At 44.9% G+C, this 26783-nt stretch overlaps 1 protein-coding gene across 3 annotated transcripts in view; it reads right to left on the bottom strand.

Annotated features, from left to right (window-relative positions):
- RIN3 (Ras and Rab interactor 3) overlaps positions 1–26783 on the bottom strand; it is a 133066-nt gene that overhangs the window by 48042 nt on the left and 58241 nt on the right. For all 3 annotated transcript variants that reach the window (XM_029597826.1, XM_029597825.1, XM_029597827.1), the window contains 4 exons: positions 20655–20850; positions 18638–18752; positions 4719–4791; positions 1757–1848 (listed from right to left, as the gene is read on the bottom strand). In XM_029597826.1, coding sequence (XP_029453686.1) covers positions 1757–1848; positions 4719–4791; positions 18638–18752; positions 20655–20850 — 476 coding nt within the window. The remainder of the gene's footprint in view (positions 1–1756; positions 1849–4718; positions 4792–18637; positions 18753–20654; positions 20851–26783) is intronic.

The raw sequence follows: 26783 nt of genomic DNA, 5'->3' as shown, positions 1-26783 counted from the left end.
TTTCATTGTAAGAAATTGTTCTTGTAACCCTTGGATCTCCAGATTTCCTTATACATATATAGCAATATAGTCTATCTGAATCGTTTGTAAATTTTCTTTATTTGGAGTATACTTCAATTTACCATGAATGTGAGATACATAACAGATGGGAAAATGTGTTTGCTTTTAATTGTTAAAATAGATAAATAAAGAATTAAAAAACAAAACAAAAAAAAACAGGCAAATTGGGTTGACTGTGTGGGAGAGAGTTGTTTTCAGAAAAATCAAGTTACCTGTTAACACAAGGATAAAAAGCTAATCTGAGAATATTCAGTTTATAAAAATTAGAAAAAAATTTAAACGTGGTACACACGAACATTCAAGATATAAATAATGTGTGCTTGTAACTTATAATAAGAGATACCGGACACCAGTGTACATTGTTGTAGTAATATAGTTCTCCGGTTGATCATTGTTTTTAACTTCTGAGTTAACCAGCTAAATGCTTTTAAATACGGATGTCTTGTTTTCTTGCCGTAAGTGCATTTTACGCATGTAAATGGTATTTGAAAATTGCTACAATGGTAGAAACATTTACGTGTGTAAATCCTTTTCAAAATTACCCCCATTGTTTTGGATTTATGGGAATATTCACAGATTCTAAATCCTAGAAGCTGTAAGTATTAGAATGCATAGCTATGAGAGCCCGTATGTGAACATTTACATCGGGAATGGGTTTTAACGAATCAGAACTGGATGAACATGAGATTTAAGTCAAATCATCTGTATGCAGACCTTTGGGTCACACTAGGGATGCACGTCTATGTCTCTAAAAGGCCTTAGCAAAACAATTCTACAAAACTGGGAACGTTGTTTAGATCTGCTGAATCAGTAAGCCAAATGATTTTTTTTTTTTTAATGAGTCCTTCCAGCCATATCCACTTGAGATCTGTGAGAAATCTGAAGCAAATTTCCTCAGATTGACGGATCCACTTTGGATTTTGTCAGATCTGCTTCAGATTTTGGTGCTGCCTTATTTTCCCTCTGCATTGAAGGGTGCAGAAGCTCGGCAGAGGCGACTGATCAGGTGCGCAACTGAACTTTTTCGACTTGTAAAGAGCCTTGGGCAAAGCGCACTGTCAGAATGAGGTTAGTAGTAAATATTAACTATCCCGAAGCAGTTGTTTTTCAAGAGAGGAAGGCTACGCCTAGGTTTATGACTAAATCCCAACCTGTGCTGTACATACAGTGTACACTATGGCCTATCAAACCCCCTGCATGTACAAAGAACCTAATTAGGGTCAAAATCTCTCGGCCCTTGTGTCTCTAATGCGCATCCTTTACAAAAATCTGCGCGCCAGATGCAAATGAATCAAAGCGAGTGAAGAACGGGTTTGGCCAGAGCGCAGAGTACAGGGCTCCAGCTAAGGGGGGAGAGCTGCAATCCCGCAAGACTCAAAAGCGGCTTAAAATCCAGGAAGAGCTGCCACGAGCGCTGTGCGGTTCTGATTCGGGGGTTCTGTCCCGCCTTTGGTGCTGCAGTAATCGGTTGTTTTTCCCCAGTTATGCTCCTCGATGGCTAATGCTGCCAAACCCAGCGCATCTCCCTCGGAAATTCAGAAAATCCAATGCTTTCTCTTGCTCATGTCAAAATGTCAGCTTACGTTAACAAGTTTTATGGTAAGCCCCCCAATTTTGATCATCCATCAAGTAATGAATCCCTTCTACCCTATAACTGTGCTTTCTGGATGCCTTAAGAGCGGTGAAGAGTCCTTACCTGTGCCCAGGTTAGAGATGATTTCAAGGTCCTTATAGCCGTGGGCCTCTAGGACTGCTGGTGGCAATCTTAACGTGAAGGGCAGCACATCCCTGTAGGGAATGGAAAAAGGGCATTATCTAGCTCAGGGGTCAGGAACCTTTTTGGCTGAGAGAGCCATAAACGCCACATATTTTAAAATGTAATTCCATGAGAGCCATACAATATGTTTAAAACTAAATACAAGTAAATGTGTGCATTTTATGTAAGATCACACTTTTAAAGTACAATAAGTCTCTGAAAATATTACACCAGGCCTTAAGACACCAATACATCTCCTATTAGGAAAACGGACCAAGTCAGGCTGCTATAGAGACCTACACAGAAACTACACGCCAGCAGAAAACCTCACCTGAATCACGTGCTGTCCCTCACCTAACATAGAATAAAGAGACCAAAACGCATAACAAGAAGCATGCAGACAAAAACTGAATTGGAAACTGCAACAAGCCAGAGTCTCTGTATGCAGTGTAACAAAGGAAAAAAGAAACATCACACATCCTTATAAAACAAATCAAGAAATATAAAATCATCAGCAGTAAAACTGTACTAACAAAAAGAACATATTTCGAAACAGCTGATGAGTGGAATATCCAATAATTAAAAACTCATATAAAACATTTCCAGATACCAACAAAATATTTCAAAATAGCAGACACAAAGATCCAGTAATGAAAAATAATAAGGATACAAAAATTTTTTTGCTCTGCATACCTGGGAACGTTTGATATCCAGGTGTCCTGAGATTGTTCTGAATTAGCAGGAGGTGGGGTGGTTTGCTTGGAACTTTCTCCTCTCTCAGTCACATACCAGCGCTCTCTCTCACACTGGCTCTCAATGACACACCTATACACACATGCTCTCAGTCACTCACATATACAAATGTTTTTTCTCTCTCACTTATATAGGCTCTTAATTACACATTTACACACATGCTGTCTATCTTTTCACGCTTACACACACACAGGCTTTCAATCACATAAATACATGCTGTCTTTTTCTCTCACACACAGACTCTCATTCACATGCTTACAAACATGTCCTCTCTTTCTCTCATTTACACACAGGCTCTCAATCACATACTCACATGCTCCCTCACCTAAATCAGCTCTCAATCACACACAGACACACATGGTCTCTCTCTCTCATTTAAACACAGGCTCTCAATCACATACTCACATGCTCCCTCACCTAAATCAGCTCTCAATCACACAGACACACATGGTCTCTCTCTCTCATTTAAACACAGGCTCTCAATCACATACTCACATGCTCCCTCACCTAAATCAGCTCTCAATCACACAGACACACATGGTCTCTCTCTCTCATTTAAACACAGGCTCTCAATCACATACTCACATGCTCCATCACCTAAACCAGCTGTCAATCAGACACAGACACACATGATCTCTCTCTTACTTATACACACAGGCTCTTAATCATACATACACATGATCTCTCTCACACACAAAGGATCTCAATCATACACACATACTCTTTCAAACAAACAGGTTTTCAATTACAAACTTACACATACAGGTTCCCAATGGTAAACTTACATTCATGCTCTCTCTCTCACAGGCAGGATCTCAATCACAGACATACTCTCTTTCACATATACAGGCTCTCAATCATTCACATACATGCAATCTCTCACTCACACACACAGGATCTCAAACACACATCTCGCTCATTCACTCTCTCTCTCTCTCCCCCTTCCCCGCCCCCCGGGAACTCGCGGCAGCAGCAGCCACCTCCCAACGCTAACCTCCTTCATTTTCAGCCCTCGCGGAGGCGAAGGCGGAGTCCCATCGGCCGCGGTTGAAGATTTTCATTTTCCTCCGAGCCGCGCTGCAGTCTTCTTCCCGCGCAGGCACCCGATGCTCTCCACTTCCTCTTCCGGGCCGCGGGAAGAAGAGAGCACCGTGCTCTCTTCTTCCCGCGGCCCGGAAGAGGAAGTGGAGAGCATCGGGTGCCTGCGCGGGAAGACCCGCGCAGGCACCCGATGACTCCAGCGCTGGCACCCGGCTGACACCCGATGACTCCCGCGCAGGCACCCGGATGACTCCAGTCGGCGTGCTCTCTTCTCCTCCCCCCCGCGGCCCGGAAGAGGAAGTGGTGAGCATCGGGTGCCTGCGCGGAAGAAGAGACCACGCTAGTGTGGTCTCTTCTTCCCGCGCAGGCACCCGATGCTCTCCACTTCCTCTTCCGGGCCGCGGGGGGGGGGAGGAGAAGAGAGCACGCCGGTGCCGCTGACTCCAGCTGTCCTGCCGCGTTCCGCCCGGGCTTACAGCATTTTAAGCCCGGGCGGCGGAGGACCGGGGAGCAGCTGGGTCAGCGGGGAACCGCGAAGTATGGCGACACGTGTCTGCGAGCCAGATGCAGCCCTCAAAAGAGCCATATCTGGCTCGCGAGCCATGGGTTCCCGACCCCTGATCTAGCTGGTAGGAGAACTATTTTGTATCTAAAATTCAGTGTCCGGCAGGGAAGAACACAAGGAGCACCCAAGCGACCAAGAAGAGAGACTGTGCCACACCCCCCCCAGACGTAACGAGCCACAGATGGGTTCAATCTGTGCTAAGCTCCAGTTCTGGGCTCTTCACTCTCTTCATGCACGTTAGGTTACAAAGTTTGGGTTATTTCACAAGAGCATCTTGAGAAACAACTTTTGAAATAAGGACTGCAAACCTTTTCGAAACGAGTTCCATTTTTTCATGCGCGGTTCGTGCCTTTTCCTCAGTGAGAAGTTACAAGGCAGCAGCAGAGTTCTGTGCATTTGGAGCCTCACCTTTCCGAAGTGAATCTTGAGACATCGCTGCTGCTGCCCTGGCAGGTCTTTAGCCAGTCAACAGGACTCCTTTTAGTGCACGTGTGATCTTTTGTGTCTTCACGACGCTGTACCTGATCGCAAGCACAGACTTACCTGCTCACACAGTAGAAAGCTATCAGCTTGAAAATGTCCTCAAAGATCAGAACAGAACCTTCCAAGTAGAGTACTGGAGAGAAAGAGAGAGAAGACAAGGGCTGAAATAAGAGAAGACAATGGCACTTTGGTCTTGTAGCTGCTAAGGAGCTTTTCTTTTTTTTTTTTAAGATATTATTCTTTTTTCCATCTGTTTGCAACGGGTTTACCTTGTCTTCTAGTATGCTTGAGAACCTACTGATTAACATCCTGTGCAAGTAGGACCTTGACAAAGAGGTCCTACCGAACTCAATGGCCTTCATATAGTTATTGGTGTCAGCCACTGCAGGAAGGGGGAGGGAGTCTGGGAAAGAGATTTTCTAGACCTTTGCTAGGCAAGAATGAACAAAGCTGAGGCTGCATCATCCTAGTCCCAAAATATCTAATGAACATCAAAAGGCTGTAATGGAAGAGGATCTTTTACATCCATGTGGTGGTCATCCACACGCATCCAGTGCTTTTGGGTTATGATACAGATGATCATCAACCTAACCACCAATTTTTTTGTTACATTACTGGCATGCGCTTCGCCTATCCAGAGCCAAATCAAGGTTTGTACCACAGCTACTGATAGCAGCGAGGGTGTGCATGGGGCGATGAGGTAAGTTAATGAGACGTCCTTCCAGAAGTGAATGGTTGCCCAAGCTCTGGGAGATGCAGACTCAGGAAAAACCAGAAGCCTCCCTACAGAGAACAAAACAACAAATCTACAAAAACACGCAGACCTTTCCTAGAAGATGTGCCAGAGCGGATTTGCCATCATTCTGTGCAGCATTTTTTCATAAATCGCTAGGAGTGTGCTGCACCTAAAGTTTTGTTCCGGTTTGGTTTTTTTTTTTACTTTGTTTTTGGAATCAGAGAGTATTATTTGGAAATAGCGTGTGTGAAAACAATTTAGTGCACGCTATCTGTGATTAGCATGTGCTATTTTAAAAAAGAAAACAAAACCAGAAGTTTTGGACGCATTCGTTTTGTTTTGTTTCAGAAACAGAACGGAACGACAAAGAGAAATATTTCTTACACCATTTCAAAGACCTGCACATCTCTAATATAATTTGCTAAAACAAGAGCCGTGAGAGCGAGTTAGCTCGATACTAGAGCCCACTTCTTGGGATATAAACAGAGAACGCTTATCTTTCAGTTTCAACCAAGAACCGAAAGCCTGTGTGGGTAGGTGGGCAGCTGATAATGGTACATCTCACAGTAAAAGCTGCGTAATCTTCCTGTCATTCTCTTATAGTCCTACTGGAATGTATTACTTTCATGTAAAACAGACGTCTTGCATTCCCATACAAAATACTTATTTTAAAAAGAATGAACAAATCTGGAAAAGGAATCCAAAACTTCAGCACAGGGATGCTCAGTGCAGCTTGTCCTGAATTTGTAGAAGAATCATCACACCTTTCCTTACCGAAAAATAATATTTTTATATTTTAGGTTTTTGTCTTTTCTCCTAAATAGCAAAGAAGAACTCTCTAAAATCCAAAGGGAGACTGATAGTACAAGGGAACACCTACAATCACATTTCACTTTCTTTATAATAGAAAGAAGACATGCAAACAATCTTGATTAAAAAGAAAGCAAGGACCGGTCCAGGGGGAGGCTGGGGTTGGCTGCTGTTGGTTAATGCTGCAGAGGCAGCATTCACGGTCCCAGGAGAGGGGCGGGGGGGACAGGACACGAGGAGTTGTGGTCATTGCTAGTGGCTGAATTTAGTGGCTATGATTGCAGGACCCTAGAAGATCCCTGTAAACGAAGACTCCTGGTGCCAGGCCCCAGCCCTGCTTCCAAGTGAGCTGGAAAACCTTACACTAAAGATGAGGTCACTATTCAGTGCCACTTAGCTGGATCAGTTTGGACGTGTCTGGCCAAGTTGCATTGTTTCAATATGCAGCCACAGTTAGCAGTCACCACTTATCTGGATAACTTTTTAGCCGGCTAAAGTTATCGAGAAAAGTGAACGGCAGGACCAGGGTGTTCCAGGTTGGAGCTATTTATCTGGCTATCTTAACAGGATAAGTGCAAATATTCAGCCTCATCGGACTAAGCTGAATTAGTTAGATCCACCATTCGGCGGGCCTAAAGTCAGCTGGACAAACGTATCCAGCTGACTTCTAGATAGCTAAGTATTTCAGTGGTCCGGCAGCATCGCTGAATATCTCAAACAACTCAGCCAGATAAGTTTATCTGGATAACATGCTCAGGAGATATCGGTTGAATACCGGCCTCAATGTTTTCCAGAGGAATAAAACTGGAGCAACTTGAAAGCAGCTCTAGGTATAGAATCCTATAATTCATCAATTTACCTAGATCCAGATTTCCCATAATAGTTTCATCTTATGGAAGGTGAGGTAGAGGAAACATCTCCTTGAGATCTTGAGGACGTCCGCGGATGCTATGCCACACTACCTCGAAGCAAGGTTTTCTCTGTCCCATCCATAAGGCAAAATCCACAGGAAGGGCAACAGTTGGGATGAATCCTCGGAGGAAGTAGTGATGGCTTAGGGGAACACTGACTGTCACATTTGCTCCAGAATTGGATAGAGAACCTATTATAAGGCTCTTTTTAAGGAACTTGTCCTCTTATATTTTTTTTTTGGCTAGTCAATGTATTTCCTGAGTTTTCTAGGTTTACTCAGGCTACTAGGAAGTGATTTCAGGAGCTCCAGTCAGGAGTACTGGGGTTTTGAAAAAATGTTTTTTATTTTGTCTTTCAAGGTAGTAAGTTTGTATTTTATGACCCTGATCAAACGAACATTTTTCTTTGTGATAAAGTTCTCTTGGCCAAAGATTCAATTAGCTAGATCTCGCTCAAGTTGTTTCTTGGCTGTTCTAGTTGACGCTTACATTGAGATCATTCTCCCCTTCTTTTGACTTGAGGGCAGGTCATTAAATGTTACTATGCCGTTTTTTTGTTGTGATTTTTTCTTTTAGTTTGGACTGTGAACTAACATTTCTTGGATATTTTTCAGTGTAATCAATTTCAAATTAAAAAAAAAAAAAAAGATTACAAAAGTAATACTGAAGCATTTCACTGACTGTAGTAACATACGGGTCGATACAGTAAAAATCGCGGGAGAGCGGGCAAGCGCCCGCTCTCCTGTGCGCGTGATACAGTAAATTAGTTTATTTAAATTAGGGCGGCGGTAAAAAGAGGCACTAGGGACACTAGCGCGTCCCTAGCGCCTCTTTTCGGACAGGAGCGGCGGCTGTCAGCGGGTTTGACAGCAGACGCTCAATTTTGCCGGCGTCGGTTCTCGAGCCCGCTGACAGCCACAGGATCGGAAACCGGACGCCGGCAAAATTGAGCGTCTGGTTTTCAACCTGCGAGCCACGGGCCTATTTCAAATTTTTTTTTTTTTTTAAACTTTTTTTTAACTTTCGGGACCTCCAACTTAATATCGCCATGATATTAAGTCGGAGGGTGCACAGAAAAGCAGTTTTTTTTGTTGTAATTTTCTTTTTATTAGAAGGTTTATGCATAATACAAAAGCACATTGCATTAAACATATACACCTCAAAAAGGTCCAACCATAAGCCTCAACTTATATTCGACACAATTAACCTAACAATATGGTCCATTATAACATTAATCAACTGCGAAAAATAAACCAACTACATTCATAGCCACCCCCCTATATCTCCCTCCCCCTCCTTCCCCGCTCAGTACTCAACCTTTGTGGAGTCTGTCCATTGCTTACATGGTTGCCATGTTTTATGGTATTTTACCACTGAGTCTCTTCGCAAGGCTGTCAGATACTTCAATCTGCGGAGCACCACAGATAGAGAGGGCACTCGTGAGTCTTTCCAGTGCTGAGCGATTTCTCCGCGCACTGCCTGAGCCAGTGCTCTGATGAAATGACTATGCTCTAATTTCACCCTGTTGTCAAGAAAATTCAACAACATCTCCCTGGGGCATAGCTGTATGTCCAAATGAAGTAAGTTCTGTAGCCAGCTTTCTGCATGAGTCCATAATATTTTGACCTCTGGACACGTCCACCACATATGATAAAAATCACCCTCTTGCCCACATTTCCTCCAGCATAAGTAATCCCCACATATCCCCATTTTCTTCAATCTGCAAGGAGTAACATACCATTGAAATAACATTTTGTAGCTATTTTCTACCAGTTGTGCAGCTATAGAGCAGAAAAGCAGTTTTTACTGCTTTTCTGTGCACTTCCCTGGCGCCGGCAGAAATTGACGCCTACCTTTGGGTAGGCGTCAATTTCTGCCGACGCCGGGGAAGTACACAGAGAGATGAAGTGTTAACTGGTTACCCCAGTTAACACTTCATCTCCAGCCTTTAGCCACCAGGGATCCTCTGCATTTATTCCATGCCCTTTGGAATTTCATTACTGTTCTCGACTTCACCACCTCTTCCAGGAGGGCATTCACCACCCTTCTCTGTGAAAAAATATTTCCTGCTGTCGTGCGCCACCATCCGTCCCCCCTAGTTCTACAGCTTTCTTTCCTTTGGAAAAGCTTTGAGTCCGGTGTATCAAAGTCTGTCTCATATCTCCTCTGTCTCTCCTCCCTCCAGGGAATAATAGGACTTCTGTAACTTGTGAAATAAAACGCTTTACCGAACTGGACTTTCTCCACCATTTCCAATTAACGTGAGCACCAGACACTTCTCAGAGATGGGAAGTAAGTTCCACGATACTCAGAAGAGAAACACTGCCCTTTCTGCTGAGCGCACACAGGAAAGCAGCAGCACCACCGTCACGCCACAAGTGTGTTTTGCAAGGGGCACCCAACAGATGGGCCAAGAGCAGGACAGAAAAACAGAGGCCGAGAAATAAGGAGGGAGGAACCACTGTCAATTTTTTCTGTTCTCACAGCATTTTGCTACTACTGATTTTTTTTTTCTTTTAAAGTGAGCGTCATCAACGTGCTCCTGCTCCCTCACTACAGTCAGGACGTTCCTCCGACTTATGGCACAGTTTAGGAGGCACAGCTGATTTATAGCGTTCTAGGCTAAGATTTACAGGAATTTTGCCTTGTCTGTTGCAGACTGCTCACCACTGGCAAACACATGGTTTCCAACAGAGGATTGGAATTCTGGGGGCATAAGTCAACCAGGCGACCTGGAACCTTCTCGCCACACGAGGCAGACTCACTGTCGCTCCCCATTTTTTTTTTTAATTTTCACACATAGATGGCTTAGAGATGGCTCAGATCAGTATTTCTTTTCCTTCCTTGAGATGAATCCTGCACATGCCATGGCTATTTGCCACTCTAGCATGTGACAATGCACCGCAAGCTGACACCCACCATTTTTAGTTTTTGCAGAGTAAAGCAAAATAGTAAAAAAAAAAAAAAAAAAAAAAATCCACTTCCATTCACAAGGTACCCTGGCATGATTCACCAGGCCCCCATGGTTCCCAGAGACAGAGAGAGCACGAGCTTCTGACAGTCTTTATAAATACTTACATCAGCAACCACTTACAAAGTTCAGGACCTTGTATGGGACAGATAGGATATCAGACCTCGCTTTGTTCCCTTTGTTGGTTAAGTGAGTCAGAAGTTTTGGGAAAATCAAATCAAATCAATATCAAGCAAGAAGAGTAACCCTGCTCTCTCTTGGTCCCTGCACGTGCAAGGACCAAGAGAGAGATTTAACCAGGACTTTGAGGGATGAATTTTCAAAAGTACTTCTGCACATAATTGCAGTTTTATGCACAGAAATGGGCTTTGGAGTGTGTGTGAGTATGAGTGAGAGTGTGTGAGTGTGTGTGAAAACTAGAAAAAGGTGGTGGAAGTGTATGTGTGGGGGAGAGGGGGGATATGTACATATACAGGATTTAGGCCTGCTCCTTGGCAGCTGTAAATGTGTGTGCGAATGCCGTGCTGGGTTCCGTGTGCAGCCACTAATTTACAAAGTGGACTTAGGGAAAATGGGCTAAAGTGCGTGTGTACTTTCTACACGCAGACTTCAGCCCTAAGCGCGCTGTTATTAAATTGCCTCTTCCTTTTAAGCGCGTGACGCAGGATGCCTGGCACCAGGACTGAGAAAAGCATGGAAGGTTAGGAAAGGGAGTAACAACAAGAAAACAGGAATCTTCTTGACATAACTCATAAACCCTTGACATCCAATCATATAGGCTTAGCACATCCACTATGTAAGACGTACCTTTCTGCAAATTACTTAACACCTCCTACTGCAACACCCACCACCGATTCAAAATGTGTTTCAGTGCTCAAAAGCCAGAAATCTCTGAGGTTCCGACGATATAGAGAGAGGAAGCCATAGCCACCCCAGATCACAGAAAAGGCATAGGAAAAAAAAAAAAAAAAGAGGACCATCAGCCGCCTATCGACACTGTCATGGCCATCACTCGAATCACCCGCAAGACAATTCCTCACACTTTATGCATGGATACACAGGCCTAGCAAATGCCTGATCAGCCAAAGAAAAATTCCCAATGATCCAGGAAATAACTACCTAACACATGGCTGGATGAGACAGGACCATGTCCAGAGGGCTTCTCCATCCTACACCAACCCAGATCAGGAAGATGCAATCCTATTCTGAAAAGTCAAGTCGTGCAAAATCCCACTACCACAGGCATCAGAATCAAAGTGCCTACTAATCCAGCTAGGAGGTGAGAACCCGATAGAGCTCCCAGTGTCTACCTACCCCCACAAAACAACATCTCATTCATTCAAGAACTAGTAGAGCTGAGCAAAGATCTGACTCAGATTCACCAAACTAGTGATCAGGAGTGACTTTAACCTACATATAGAAACCTGTCATTGCACATGGCTAACTTCCTCACCCCCTTATGGGACTCGATCGTTATTTTGGATAAGTATTCCTTTTCAATCATGTGGTATCTAATTGGGAATTTCCCTTATAATTTTCGTATGGTTTCTTTTAAAGAAAATTAGAAAAATTTAGCAAATTTGCAGGATTTATTAAAGTAAATTAGACCCCTATGGCAAACGAGAAGCTATTTTGAAATGTCTTACTCGTGAATAGAGGGTCTTACATTAGTATCTTGGCGATAGAGTGCTTTCTATTTGAAATAAGACCAATACATTTATTTCTTTGTTATTAACTTCCTCACCCCCATGACAACGCTAGGTCTCATACATGATGACGCTAGGTCTCACACAGGCTGTTAAACCCCTTACACATGAGATCGGTCACATACTAGTCATGATCTTCTGCATGAGGATGGAAAATCTAGCATATCACGCCCATGGCATTAAGACAATGTTACTCTCATGGATCACTCACTAATTAAGTTTTCTCTAGCTGGTAACTTTAAACAGGCAGACAAGACAAGATCCTTGACAATGATATGGAACAAGAAATCTCAGACCTCTGAAAATATGTTAAATGCCATAGATTTCCCTCCAACTGATGAGAAAATATCATCTGTAATAGACCAAGTAAAGGTATGGAATGAAAACCTAGCAAAAGGATTGCATAAAACTGTCCCCCTCCCAAAAAAACATCCTAGACTCTCCTTCACAGAAGCTTCCCTTGGAACTCCCATGAACTTCAAACTCTAAAACGAGACTAGAAAGGAAATGGCATAAAACACTCCTTGAGGAGGACTACAATGAGAGAATCTTCTCTCATTGTATTGACCAAGCCCCAAACCCAACCAAGAAGCCACATGAAAGAGTAAATAGCCTGCCACAACCCCCCTCGAAATCTAAACTATCAAACAAACGTGCCGCCTTCTTTGAGAACAAAATCAAGGACCTCTGCCAGCACCATCAAGATACATCCCCACATGAAGACAAAGATGAGCTTGAACCCACCAGGAATGGGAATCATTTACCCCATCAATGAAGAGGCTCTCCTGCATCCACCTGTACCCTTGACCTGGGCGTATCCAAGTTAGTATAGCTAGCAAGCAGAAGCCTCGCAACCTGGGCATCCAAAATTGAAAATTCCTCCCTCTTCGAGAGCCTATCTACAAATCAGAAAAAGAACAGCATGAACTCAACTACCGGTAAATGTCCAACTGGCAGAAAGAAACTGGCTGTACCCTTGCCAGTCTGGATTCAGACAAGGCCACGGAACAGGGACAGTCTTCAAGCTATCTCCTGAGATACCGCAATAAAAACCATGTGGCAGCTCTAGTGCTCTTGGATTTCTCAGAAGCCTCCGACACCATAGATCACCATAGCAGAAGCAGGCCTAAGTGGCAAGGTGCTAATCTGTATATTTTGCTGTCACCTCATCAACATCCAGAATCTTGCACAGTAGAGTCCCCAGGGCTGCACACACTCACCAGTAAACATCATCTGAATTCCAACAAGACAAGAGATTCCCTGCATACAAAAGTATGCACAGAGAAGTCCCTGATCTAAACACACAGGTAAAAAGCCTTGGAGTCTTGACAGGCTCGGAACTCGCCATGCTCCCACAAATCCAGGCAACAGTACTTTCAACCACATAACCTGCAAAGTTTGCATCCTGTTATCTTAGAAAAAAACCTAATCAGAGTGATTCATGCCACAGTAACCACATGGATGGATTACTGCAAGGAACTGTACAAGGGCTTAACAGATAAAAGTCCACCACAAAACTCCAGATAATACAAAACTCATGACTGATAGGATGAAATCAGTACCATATCTGTTCTACACAAATTGCACTGGCCACCAGTTCCCTAAAGAACCAAATCTGAAACCCTGACGCTGATTCTCTAGGCTCTACTTGAGAGGAAGGTTGTCTTTATATTTATCGAGAGCGAGAGAGGGAACTGCAGGAGAAACAATGACAAAATATATCTCCCACTGTAAGAGAGGCACTTTCAGCTCAGGGTGGGTTTGGGGGGGGGGGGGGGGGTGTTACATTGGTGCACTACAGACCTTGCACCTTGGCCATGGGGAGGGAATGAAGGACTTGAACAGGTAAATGTAAATTGGTTATTTACTGTTTTAGATAAAACATTTAAATCAATTCAGAGGGGGAGAGAGAGGAGGAAATATTTATTTTGGACCAGCTGTATTAGCTTGGACTATTGGGTGAGGAGAAATCCCAGCCCAAATTGACTGTCATACCTCCAAGTTCTCAGCGGGTGAGGAGAAAATCCCGGCTCCACACCGAGGTCGCTGTGCCCTGACGTCATCGGGGGAGGGACCGGTAGGTCTAAAACCGGCCCTCCTGCGGCGCGCAGACGCAGCCGGCGTGCGCGGCTTTCTTTGAATTTTTTTCTTGATATTACTTGTTGGAGCTATCTTTGTGGACATTTCCTTTGGAATTTGGACTCTAGTAAGTAATTACTATTTTTTTCCTCCATTCTCTCATACCCCCACCCAAGAGATACCAGATTGAAAATAAATAACAGAGGAAAGCATAAAGTAAAGAGGATCTGTTCTCTTTACTTCTTGAAATACTACCTTAAATTGTTATGCCTCATACTAAGAGAAAAGCTAGAATTAGGGAGGCTAGTCCTCTCCCTTACCTGCACCAACACAGCCTCAGATCTCCTCATTCTTTATGGCTGCAGCAGAAATGGTACCGGAGGAGAAGGCCGCAGTTGAGTTAGTTCCTGAGCGAGAAACTAACTCTCAGGCCGAAGCCATCTCATTGAGCCCCGGTGCTCCCAATACCCCCTTCCCACCTCTTTCTTTGTTAAAAAATATTGTTAATCCTCTTCTAGTTGAAGAAAGTTTTTTGGAAACTAATATTCAGCATACAGCTGGGTTGGGAAATGGTGACCGAGCTGCAGGGAGAGATAAAGACGCTATGCCTGTGTTAGAAATAATCATGCCTGCAAAGGCAACAGAAATTACCATGGATACACTGTGGGCTGCGATAAAATCTCTAGAAACTGCAATTCTAAATTCAGTATCTCAATATAATAATGAAATGCGAGCTCAGGAAGAGAGGTTAGAAAAAGTCGAGACCTTACAGAATAATCTGGTCAAGACAGAATTATCTAATTTTAAAAAACTAGAATATTTAGAGAATAATCTAACCTAAGGATTATACATTTTCCATTTCAGAAACTGATCCCCCCTAGGGAAATGTTTAGGGAATATTTACAGCATATACTTAAAATGCCATCTCAGTCTATTCCTGCTATGGCAAAAATGTATTATCTACCTAAAAAAACAGGAGTAAGAGACACGCAACCAGAGGTATCCATGAATGTTTCTGAAATTTTAGAAACTACTTTAGCTACTGATATATCGGTAAGAGCATCGATGTTGGTACCATTTATGTTCCCTACTGAAAGAGATACCGTGTTACGTTTATTTTTGAGACATAGGATGGAAAAGTTTCATGGGCAACAGATGTGGATTTATCCAGATCTGGCCAGAGCGACCCAAATTAAAAGGCAAGATTTTCTTGAATTAAAATCTGAAGTTCTTGCTAGGGGTGCCAGATGCATGTTAAGGTACCCTGTAAATGTGCGATATGGTTTAAGGAACACAAATATGTTTTTTATGAAGTAACGTCCCTGCAGGCATTTCTGGAATCTCACCCCCTTAATGCAGAGATTGGTTAGAGAGCATAAGTAAAAACACTGCTGTCATCTCTGGTTGAAAAGGGAGGAGGAGAAGTTCTCTCCTCCTTTTTTCTTTCTTTTGATTTCCTTTATATCGCTCATTAATGTATAATCTGTATCTTTTGGTTTTCTTTAAGGAAAAAACTGATATAAATTTGATTACTTAATGTGTTGAACATTTAAGAAATTAATACTTATAGTTTTGTTTCTGTATCAGTATGCATTATAATGTTTACGTTATAATATATAAAATTAATAAATTAAAAATGTTTTAAAAAAACAATTCGGAGAAAATTCTTTTTCACTCAATGAATAATTAAGCTCTGGTTACGGCAGTTAGAGTGTAACTGGGTTTAAAAAAGGTTTGGATAATAAGGTTCTTATGATTCAAACACACCCGGAGCTGAAAGTGCCCCTCTTACAGTGGTAGATATATATAGGGGTAGATTTTCAAAGAGATACGCGCGTAACCCCCGAAAACTTACCCCTGCACGCGCCGAGCCTATTTTGCTTAGGCTCGGCGGCGTGCACAAACCCCGGGACGCGCGTATGTCCCGGGGCTTCGAAAAAGGGGCGGTCCGGGGTGGGGCTGAGGGCGGGGCTGTGGTCCGTGGGCAGGGCAGAGTGCCCTGACACAGCGGCCTGTGTCGGGGCATGGCGCCGGCAGGGTGCCAGCCTGCGCAAGTTACGCCTGCCAGAGGCAGGCATAACTCATCAAGATAAGGTGGGGGATATTTAGGCAGGGCTGGGGGGTGGGTTAGATAGGGGAAGGGAGGGAAAGGTGGGGGGGGGGGGGGAGTAAAAAAAAAAAAAGGTCCCTCCAAGGCCGCTCCGATTTCGGAGCGGCCTTGGAGAGAACGGGGAAAGCCATTGGGGCTCCCCTTGGGATTGGCGCGTGCAAGATGCACAAGTATGCACCCCCTTGCGCGCCCCTACCCCAGATATTAATAACAAGCGCGCGGTAGCGAGCGCATGTTATAAAACTGGGTGTACATTTGTGCGCGCCGGGTATCGCACACAAATGTACCCCGCGCGCTTAAATTTTAAAATCGGCCCCAAAGTGTCATATTCTCCCTCCTACAGTGCTCGCTCTCCCTCCCCCCCCCAGTCTTGAAAATCCCTAAAACTTGAGCTCTCCAGACTTGCTCCTTATCAGGACTAGCAGTAATGTTATGCAGGTAACACAACCACGCGCGCCATGGTCAGCTTTTCTAAAATTTGGGGTTACGCATGTATTACTTGGCCCCGCCCAGGAATGCCCATGTTCCACCCTCTTTTCCCACCCCCTTTCACCACGCTTGTATGGGGCCATTTCTGCACAAGCAATGCTGGGAGCCCAGCAATACAGATGCTATAATGAACACTGGCTCTTAATTTCTTTAGGAGACAAAATTTCAGTTTTTGATGGGCAGGATTTGTTGCTGTTATTATTAATAATCATTTGTATAATGCTACCAGGTATACACGGCAGAGACACATAAGTTTGTAAGCCTCAAGGAGTAGGGACTAACTAGTCCCTACTCCTTGAGGGACAGAACAAAAGCAATCAGAATCAGGGAAAAGAGTGAAAGCTTCAGGTGGACAATGGGCATGGTTTTATTGAAGACAGGGACAGTTATTTGATTGGGAAAAGCTGTAAAACTGAATCTAGCTGCACAAAAGTTACCCAGTGTGGTGTCGTAAGAAGGGTTCATTCTGGTACATCTAGGTCCTCTGTTCAACTGTGAAAAAAATATCCAGTTTTTCCCTCCCCCTACCATACTCCTGGGATAGGAGGGCAACCCATATGCAGGTCACCTGGACGCTTTATTTTCCTGGAACAATGTTATGTCCCTGGCCTGCCCTCTACTGGCAGTACGTGAGATTTTTCTCTCTGTCATGTCTTGTTCCTTCTTTACGTGTGCGTTGGATAACTCAGTCGGGGGGGGGGGGGGGGGGGGGGGGGATATCTGAAGACAGATAATTTTGGATTGTTAGCCCTTCTTTCCAATTAATACTCAAGATACATGACTTACAACACTATTAGTATTCACATATAATAAGGCCCTGGGGACCTAAGGCAATAGGAGATAAAGTGACTTGCCGAAGGTCAGAAGGAGTATTGGTGGGAGAAGTAGGGATTTGAACCCTGGATTTCTTAGTTCTTAGCCCACTGCTCTAACTCCTGGACTGCTCCTTCCCCAATGGCTTTCCTCTGCAGAGAAAATTATACCCTCTCCTGCAGATTTTATTTTTAGTACATGCACATCAGTGGTGATCACTTGACTGGGTAGAGTGAGAAGCTCAAAAATCTTCACTTCCCAGAGCACTCAGTTTGGTACAATGACCAAGGTACAGTGCTCCGCAAAGCCCCAGATTCTCCCAGCACCGCTGTAAATCTAATGTGGTTCCAAACAGCACCCTCGAAACGAACATAAATCGCAGTCATCAAGGGCCAGTTCTGGATAATTGTCAAACAGCCCGCATCGACTGAAGTCTACGGCTATACGTCTGCTCTGAAAATGTGCAGGTGCGCGACACGGATCCCCTCCCCGCCCCCTACCGCACACTCTCACTTGCTGGAGAGCAGGTGTAACTTTCAGCGTGGGGACTTCTATGCAAACACAGAAAAACAGAAGGCATGCATGCACCACCCAGGGTAAATGTTCAGGAAGCCACCTGCCTGCATAAAACTGGGATTTACATGCCAAAGTGCCCGTGAAGGTTACCCCGCAAATGAAGCGAAATAATCTGAGAGCCAGCTGGTTGGCACAGTTCTGCCCATGGATTTCGTTACCTGGAATCTCAGGAAGGGAGAAGCAAACAGCACAGTTAAAAACTGTCTGCAGAATGACCACTGGGAAAAAAATAAATGTTCCGTCATGCTTATTGTTACAAGTTTTCCCTTCTGCTTTTTTTTTTACAGCGGGAGAACTTTTTTCTTCCAGAAGTTAAGAGGAAACAGAAATCCTGGAGATAAAGATGCTCCGTTTCAAAACTGTGCCGGCAAACTGGCTTGAAGAGAGATTTTTAGCAAATTTTTTTTTTTTTACCCTGCTTTTATCCAGAACTTAAACTTGTCTTTTAATTTGACAGGACACCGAAGGCACGGCCTAAATACATCCTACATATATTTGTGGGGAAAGTACCCAGAACGTGGCCTCTGCTTACATCCAACCATTGCTTCTATGTCCGAAGGCTCGGGACCCTGCTCTTGACCCTCCCTCGTTAAAACATGTTTTACTGTAACACTTAACGGATTACTAGAAACTATAGTCTGTGCTCCTCAGTCTGAACGTAAGCTCCGCGTAGCAGGGACGGTCTCTTAAGTGAATCTGTGCAGTGCTGCATACGTCTGGTGCATCGAAAGGAACATTAACTAGTCAAAGTAATAGTAGCAAGGGAAGGGAAACTTACGTGACTTTTCTTCTTTGATGTTATAGCTTTGAATATCGGGCAACTCATTGTGGGTAGAGAAGTGAACGGAAAGGACAAAGCCTTTTTGAGCCTCATCTCGCCTAACTAAGAAGATCTAAAACAGAGAACACACACAAACACACAGGGGTTTAGCGCTATTTCATCTGGACTTCTCATTTTTTTGCAAGTCGCAAGGTGGGTTACAAAAGATGAACGTCACTGTGCAATAACAAAAAAAAAAAAACAAAAACAAAAACCAAAAAAAAAACATACAACACAGCAAAATATCAAGAAAAAAATAAATCTATAGTCAACCCCAAGTCCCAATACAAAACACCAGATCCTTGCCCGATTCCAAGCAAAGGGCCACACCACGGGCAGGGACCCACGCCCACAAAGGTCCCGGGGCTGACAGGCTCTGATCATGGAGGCCCAGAGGGGGAAGGCCCCTTCCCAGACATACCCACCCTGCTAACAGGCTGGGAGAGGGACAGCAGGAACAGCAGGCCCTATCCAAACACCTGCTCAAAACACCGCACTTTCAGCTTTTTTTTCCCCCCCCCAAAGTGCAAGAGCTGCTTCTTTCTAAAATGACCATCCTCACGGCAGGCTGCTCCAGAGCGGAGGGGAAGAACAGCTGAACGCCCAGCGCCTAGGGCTCAACGCTTCGGCAGAGGATTCACAAAGCACTTCTTCTAGTGTTAGAGAAAGGTTTAGGCCACAGCCAGGTGGGAGGAAGACTTAGGGGCCCCATTTATCAGAGCGAGTTAACGTGCGATTTTAGCGCACACGTTAGCGGCACAGCCAATACACAATTCACTCCAGGGGAGTAAAGCCGTGAGTGAATCCACCGCTGGCACTAAAATTACTGCTAGTGGTTCAGTAGCGGCAGCTCCTCGGTTCGATCCCCATGTCAGGCTAGCTGGGCGGACTAGATAGGCCATGTTGGTCTTTTTCGTCAGTCACGTTTCTCTCTTTCTGTGTCTGCTAGTGATAACCTGGAGGCAACTCTCACAGTCTCTAGGGGAGAGAGAGTCATAGTCATTGTTCAAGGGCGACGCTTAAATCAAGCCACTAGATGTCGCCACTGCGCAATGGATTATGATCTGATCCGATCCCCTCCTCGGGTCTCTGAACATTGCCTCCGCAGCATCCTTAGCCCCCCAGCCCACTCGGGAGAGCAAAAGACCTGAGGCGGAAAGTGAACCCAGGGTCCCTCCGCACCAGGCTGGGCTCTCCAGTGACAAATTTAAGTCAATCCTGGCCACTGGCTTTCTAATTACCCATGCCAGTGCAGGGTGGTGCTCATCATCCTACAGAAGCCGCCGGGATGGGAGTTCAGAAAGCCGGGGGCGGCGGGGCACTTTCTTGATGGCAGGGAGTTAACTCAGCAGCCACGAGTGACAGGGAAGAGAGTGTAGGAAGATTCTATAATTACTGAAAATCCAGCCAAAATTAGGGCTCAAATGAAGATTTTTGACATTTTCCAGGCTTTCCACAGGTAGCTGATTTGATTTTGAAAGGCGGCACATGAAAATGTAATAAAGTAAAACTTCCCATGGGAAAAATGCCTCTCCTCCTCTGCACCCCCGTTTGTGTGGAGAGAGGGAGTGGCACTGGGAGTGGGATTAGGGTGGGCCCTCCCTTAACCACGCATCAGGATTTCATTCTGAAATCCCCGCGCGTGTCTGACCCTGTGGTACCAGCCCGCCAGCATATTTTCCCTTTGATAACTGGTTGCAGTTCCAGAGGGATGGAGGACGTCGCCTCCCCCTCCCCCACCCATCACAAAATAGCGCGAGGCCGAGAATAACCGCAGTCTGTCTAGCAACGACCTTCTAATGCGATACCAGAGTCTGGCAGTGACCCGAGCGAGGAGAAGCAGCAGCACCAGAGAAAGGAGAAACCGTGGGAGCAGCAAACCCTCCCGCCGCCGGTGTGACGCCGGCTCCGCCGTGCTCCCAGGAGGGAGCGGACGCCGCCAGCCACGGGGGGAGAAGCGAGGCCGCAGACTTACCCCTGCCGCTTCCCTCTGCAGCAGCTCCCCTGCCCTTTCCCGGTCCATGCACAGCTGTAGCCAGACCGGGCAGGTTCTGATGAGCCTGTCCAGGACACTGATGTGTGGGCGAGCGAGACAATTCCGGAGAGCAACCGCAGCAGCAGCAGCAGGCCGGCCCGGCGAGCTTCCTTCTCCTCCGGCATCTGTGGCAGGACTGAGAGAAAACACAAGATCAGCCGAGCAAGAACGCAGAACGAAGAAACAGGCGCTACTTAACAGGTTTACTTATTTACTTATTTTATATTACCGCCTTTTCCAATAAGATCAGGGCGGTTCACAGGTTAAAAAAAACATTCCCCCGAAAGAGTTACAGACTAAAAACAGAATCAATAAAACAATAACAGACTGAATAAACTGCTCCTAAATATATCCCACCGTCAAAACGGTCCGTAACAGTGCTCCTTCAAACTTTTAAAAGAAAAAGTTACAATCAAAGAAGGGCTCTTAAGTCTGCGTTTCATAGGTTACTTTAAAAAGCTAGGTTTAAGTTTTTAAAAAGTCTTAATATCTGATAACAATTGAAGTTGAGGCACTGTATTCTATATTCTGGGCCTAGCTACAGAAAAAGCACGCTCGAGCTTCGCCTAAATGTGCATTATTTACAGAGAGGTACTCTCTGGGGGGGAGAAGGACATGGAAATGTAGATTTGCTCCAAACCAATCTGTCTCTTTACTAAAAACAATTTTATGAACCAGTGTCAACGTTTTGCAATGAATTCGGAATTTTACTGGCAGGCAATGCAATGACTCGTGCTGCTGCTGCGTTTTGTAATAACTGAAGTGATCTGACAGAGCAGGCAACTGCTAAGAAACGGCCATTCCTCTGCCGTTTACTCTTAGCGCTGGGGGGTAAATAACTTCCTTGTCGAGGCTGGAACGCGCTACAACATACTTCGGTAAAATTTGTTGAAATAAAATCCTCAAAAAGTAAGAATGTCGGGATGCTACCACACTTGGCTCAATAAATGTTTCACAACGCAAGCGTGACACGCCGCCCCCAAACTGGTGACCTGCAGGTCTATGCTTGACCTTTTACCCATGCTAGGCAATGCTTTTCAATTGCTTGGGTGGTGGACGGCGAAAATGGTGATGGTGTCCAAGCTGTGGCGATGTCATGGGAGCACATCTGGAGCATGCTCTCCTTTTTTCCTTTCAGCTTTTGCCTGCCGCCCTGAGTTTTTTGCTCCCTGGTGCAGAAGGCCAGAAGAGGCAACACCTTTTTCCCTGGAGTGGGTACATCTGAAAACTCTGCTCCTAGGCTCTGGGAAGAGCTCATGCATGGGAGGTCTCATGGGAACACCAGAGAGAGCAGGCCACCTATGCAAGTCATTTGTGTCACCTGCAAGAGCTGACTAAGCGACCGATCTCGTTACGGATGAACCGAGCTGCTTTAGCCGGGACTGAACGCCCTATGCACGACGAAAAAGCGGAGTGGCTGAACACAGCCCTACATGTTCATACCCCCCACAGAAATCTGAGAACAGCAAACAAAGCACTGCTAACTATTCCCTCAGTAAAGACAGCCAGACTAACACAGGTAAGGGGATAGGGCCCTATCCCTAGCAGGACCCCCAATATGGAACAATATGCCTTTAGAAATCAGACTACAAAGTAACATCAAAACCTTCAAAAAAAGTTTAAAAACATGGCTATTTAAGCAAGCATATCACAAAGAGAACTGAGAGCAGAAAAACAGGGAAATTTTGGTTGTAGTCAGCCTAGCTCACACTCAACACACCTTGTCTCTTCAAGTGTGTGCCTCTCATTACTTTATCCTAAACTATTCTTTCTTTTTAAACAACAAAGAACCAAAATAAAGGAGTAAGAGGAAACTGGACATGACTTATAACACTCAACAAATTATATTTTTTAGGAAACTATGTTACAGTAAATTAACAGCACCTGTATAAGAGTTAGAATTCCAGATACTGGATCTAACACAGTTTTTGTGCCCTATTGTGAACCGTTGTGATGGCACCCGCTTAACGACGGTATAGAAAAGACTTTAAATAAATAAATGAATAAAATGCTGACGAGTTTGTAGTGCTGCGAGGGATATTTTGATTTTGCTACCGTCTGCCTATTCTTACCATGGCGGCCTGGGGGGGGAAAAAAGGTTGAACTTATGTAGGATACCCTGCCATTTTGTGCTTGTTAAACTTTGGCAACACTGGAATCCCCAGCCAAAGGAGGGGACTCAACTGCTTTTCAGGGTTTGGGTTCCCCCCGAGGTGGAGATCACAGTTAAAATGGAATAAGCCTGAAAAAGGCAAATACCTGGGGGGGGGGGGGGGGGGGGGGGGGGGGGGGGGGGCGGGTTTGCTACTTCACCCACGGAGGGGAGAAGTGCCCCTATCCAGTTAAAAACCCAAAACCCTCCGAGCCTGGGCCGCTACACAATCTGCTTGACCATTATTTTCGGAACCCGCTGACCAGGGCAAAGACTGGAACCCCTGGTCATATTTAATTTGCCCTAACGGGGGTTGCACGAGTTCCCTGCTAAGAGCCAGGCAAGCTAAAGCTTCGCTGCTGCCCTGACCAACTTCTCATTGCAACACAGAAATCAGGGCTCACCGGGAGGGCAACGTACAAAGTGTCCGCACGGGGACGAAGGCCACGAGCACTTCTCACCCGCCGGCCACGCACCAGTTCAGACAGTGAAAGCGCGTGCACGCTTGTCGCTCTGAGAACTGCTGTGCGGGGACAGGGCACACGCAGTTGGCTGCAACCAGGCCTGGCTTCGGGTACAGGCAACTGCCCAGGGCACCAAGCATCCTAGCTAAAGAGGATCCAGTTTTTGCTTGCTTTGGGGTCCATGTGCCAGTAAAGCTTCAAAGGGGAGCTGCCCTGTAACTTTGCCTATTGGCACCAAAATCTCAAAATCCTTCCCTGGTGGCATCTGCTTTTCCTGCGGTGAGATTTCTGCTAGAAAAATCCACGTGAATACCTGAGAAGGCAAAGATCTATGCACGCGCTTTCTCTCCTCCTCCTCCTCTGGGAACGCGTCCTGTCGCCATGGGTAAACGCACGTGCGTTGTGGAAGAAAGGGAAGGCCATTATCTGCGTTCAGGGACAGCCAAGTTGCTGAGGGGCTATCAAAATGGGGGAAATGTTTTTACCATCGCTAATCACCTTGAAAATCTGACCTCAAAATGTTAAAACTCCCTTTTTGTAGCACCGGACACACTCGAAAGGGTTATTTTTCCTTCTTAAAAGGTGTACAGTGCTACAACGTAGTGCTACACTTGCTTGTTTTCGAGCTAGCTGGGCTGATCTGCTGGTTTGACTCCTCTTCCCAGGACCACAGCACAGAGTGAAAGGAAGAAAGCAGGCCAGCACCTGAAAGCGAAAGCAAGCAGAGACTTTCAGTTTTATCTGTGAGCTTTCTTAGCCCAACTTGTTTTGAATTTCAGTTCTTACTGGTTGTTTGTGGAGATTATTTTGCATCCTATTATATATACATACATATACACACATACATATATATGTATATGTATGTGTGTGTGTGTATATATATATATATATATTTATTTTATTTATTTATTTAAGGTTTTTATATACCGGCAATCATGAGAACATATCTTGCTGGTTTACATGAAACGGGAGTGCATTAAATACATCAAACTAGAACTGAGGTGACCGAAGGTACAGTTACAATTAACAAGGGTAGCAAAACTTGGTGAAGAGGAAGAAATAGGAAAGAATAAACTGGTTAAACGATATACAATATACACACATAAAAATATATATATATATATTATATATAATATATATATATATATATATATATATAATATATATATATATTTACATTGTATATATTTGTATATATACAATATACACACATAAAAATATATATATACACACACACACACATATATAAAAGTAAAATACACGTAAGACCATGTATTATAACTCCGTTTTTACATAACATCAGCAGGCACATGCTAATAATTTTGCACCTTTGTACTGGTGACGGGCAAGAGCCCACCTGCAGCACTGCGCTCACACCTTTATAAGGAGAGTGAAAGGCTGCAAGCCATGCAGAGAAGAGCTGGCAAGATGGTGCAGAGCCTACAAGCCAAGTCCTAAAAATAAGAGATCCAGGACGCTGAAAATGTATTCTCTGGATGAAAGAACAAGCTGGGGAAACATCCAAGAAAGTAGCATTTTCCATAGAAAAAAAACTCAACATAGCAGATGCAAATCCTTATTCTGCCGCTTGGCACACCAATCTTTTAAGAGCCATAACTCATGCTTTATTTACCCATTTCCTGATTTTATTTTCATTAATTTTTCCACTGAGTTTGGTGCTCGTGGACGGTGCCAGACTGGCAGCACTGTTAACCAAAGTCCTCCCTCTCTCCACGGAATAGGTACGGCTCGGACAGCAACCACACAAGCTTCCCCCTCCCAGCCTTGCCAACGTGCCTGGGCCCCAACTCAAGTCTTGATATTCATTTGATCTTTGGCCTCTCTGAGACTGCCAACCTGCAACGGTGGCACCTTTGCACCAGGGGCTAGACCAGGACCACCAAAGCCACCATAGGCAGCCCCACAGCTTTCAGATGGCAACGGTTTCCACACACTACTGAGCTGACCTGCGTTTGAACCGGTGCCTCAGAGCTGAAAGCTGGAACAAATCCCTGGAGCTGTCCAGCCTCCTCGTAAATGCATCTGAAATTGATTTCAAAACAGTTTCTGATGCATAAAAAAACAAAACCCTGTTCTTTAGTGTTACACCAGTTTCAAAGCAGTTATAACCTCAGAAACGTAAATGAATGCTGAGCCATAGTACTGTTTATTTAAAGCAGGATTACTAGCAGAAGGAACATTGTTCTTACCTGCTAATTTTCGTTCCTGTAATACCACAGATCAGTCCAGACCAGTGGGTTGTACATTCCTACCAGCAGATGGAGTCAGAGAACAAAAGCTTTAGGCACTACTACTTAACAAGAGTGCCACCTGCGGTCCCTCACTATTGACTTGTACACAAGCCTATACAACCAAACTTTACTTAAAAAGGCAAAGGGGATTGGAACCCAAAAACTTAACCACCAACCTCTCGCCCGGAACAGATTAAACAAAAAAACCACTAGACCACCTCGGAAATTGCCCCTTCCGGAGCATTTGCAAAAAGCATTTGCAAAAAGACCAAATTGTTTCTTCAGGAAATATCACCTCTCAAGGTAGTCTTTCGGAATCTGAAAAGGGGGACAGGTCTCTGGACTGATCTGTGGTATTACAGGAACGAAAATTAGCAGGTAAGAACCAATTTTCCTTTCCTGAACATACCCAGCTCAGTCCAGACCAGTGGGATGTACCCAAGCTACTCTACACTGGGCAGGAACCCGAAAGACCCACTCGCAGTACACCTTCCCCAAAGGACGATTCATCTTGCGCTCTCACATCCAAACAATAATGCTTGGTGAAAGTGTGCAGGGAGGACCAAACCGCCACTCTGCAGATCTCATGAGGTGACAGAAGCTGACACTCAACCCAGGAGGTAGCCTGGGCTCTAGTGGAATGAGCTCTCAGACCCACGAGCACCTGACGCCCACGGGCAACATAAGCCGCAGCGATAGCCTTCTTAATCCAGCGTGAAATCGTCGCCTTCGAAGCCTAGTCATCCTTCTTAGGACCCCCAAACAAGACAAACAGATGGTCCGAACGCCGGAAGTCATTAGTAACCTCCAAATAGCGCAAAAGAATGTGACGCACATCCAAAAGATGAAGTTCCCTCTCCTGAGGAGAATCCCTGGACCAGTTTGGAAATCCTGGCAGATCCACCGCCTGATTGACATGAAAAGCAGAGACCACCTTGGGCACAAAGGAAGGAACCGTGTGCAGCAAAACTCTATCGTCGTAAATCCTAAGTAAAGGATCTCGACACGACAAAGCCTGTAACTCTGAAATGCGTCGAGCAGAACAAATGGCTACAAGGAAATGGTCTTCAAGGTCAAATCCTTAATGAGAGCCCTCCGTAAAGGCTGAAAGGGGGCTCCGCAAAACACCCGAAGCACCAGGTTCAAACTCCAGTCTGGACATAACAGGTGTATGGGAGGACGTAAATGCTTTACCCCTTTG

The sequence above is a fragment of the Rhinatrema bivittatum genome, chromosome 4 (genome assembly GCF_901001135.1).
Source record: "Rhinatrema bivittatum chromosome 4, aRhiBiv1.1, whole genome shotgun sequence".
Classification (NCBI taxonomy): domain Eukaryota; kingdom Metazoa; phylum Chordata; class Amphibia; order Gymnophiona; family Rhinatrematidae; genus Rhinatrema; species Rhinatrema bivittatum.
The sequence above is the reverse complement of the archived record's forward strand: the minus strand, read 5'-3'. Positions and strand labels throughout refer to the sequence as shown.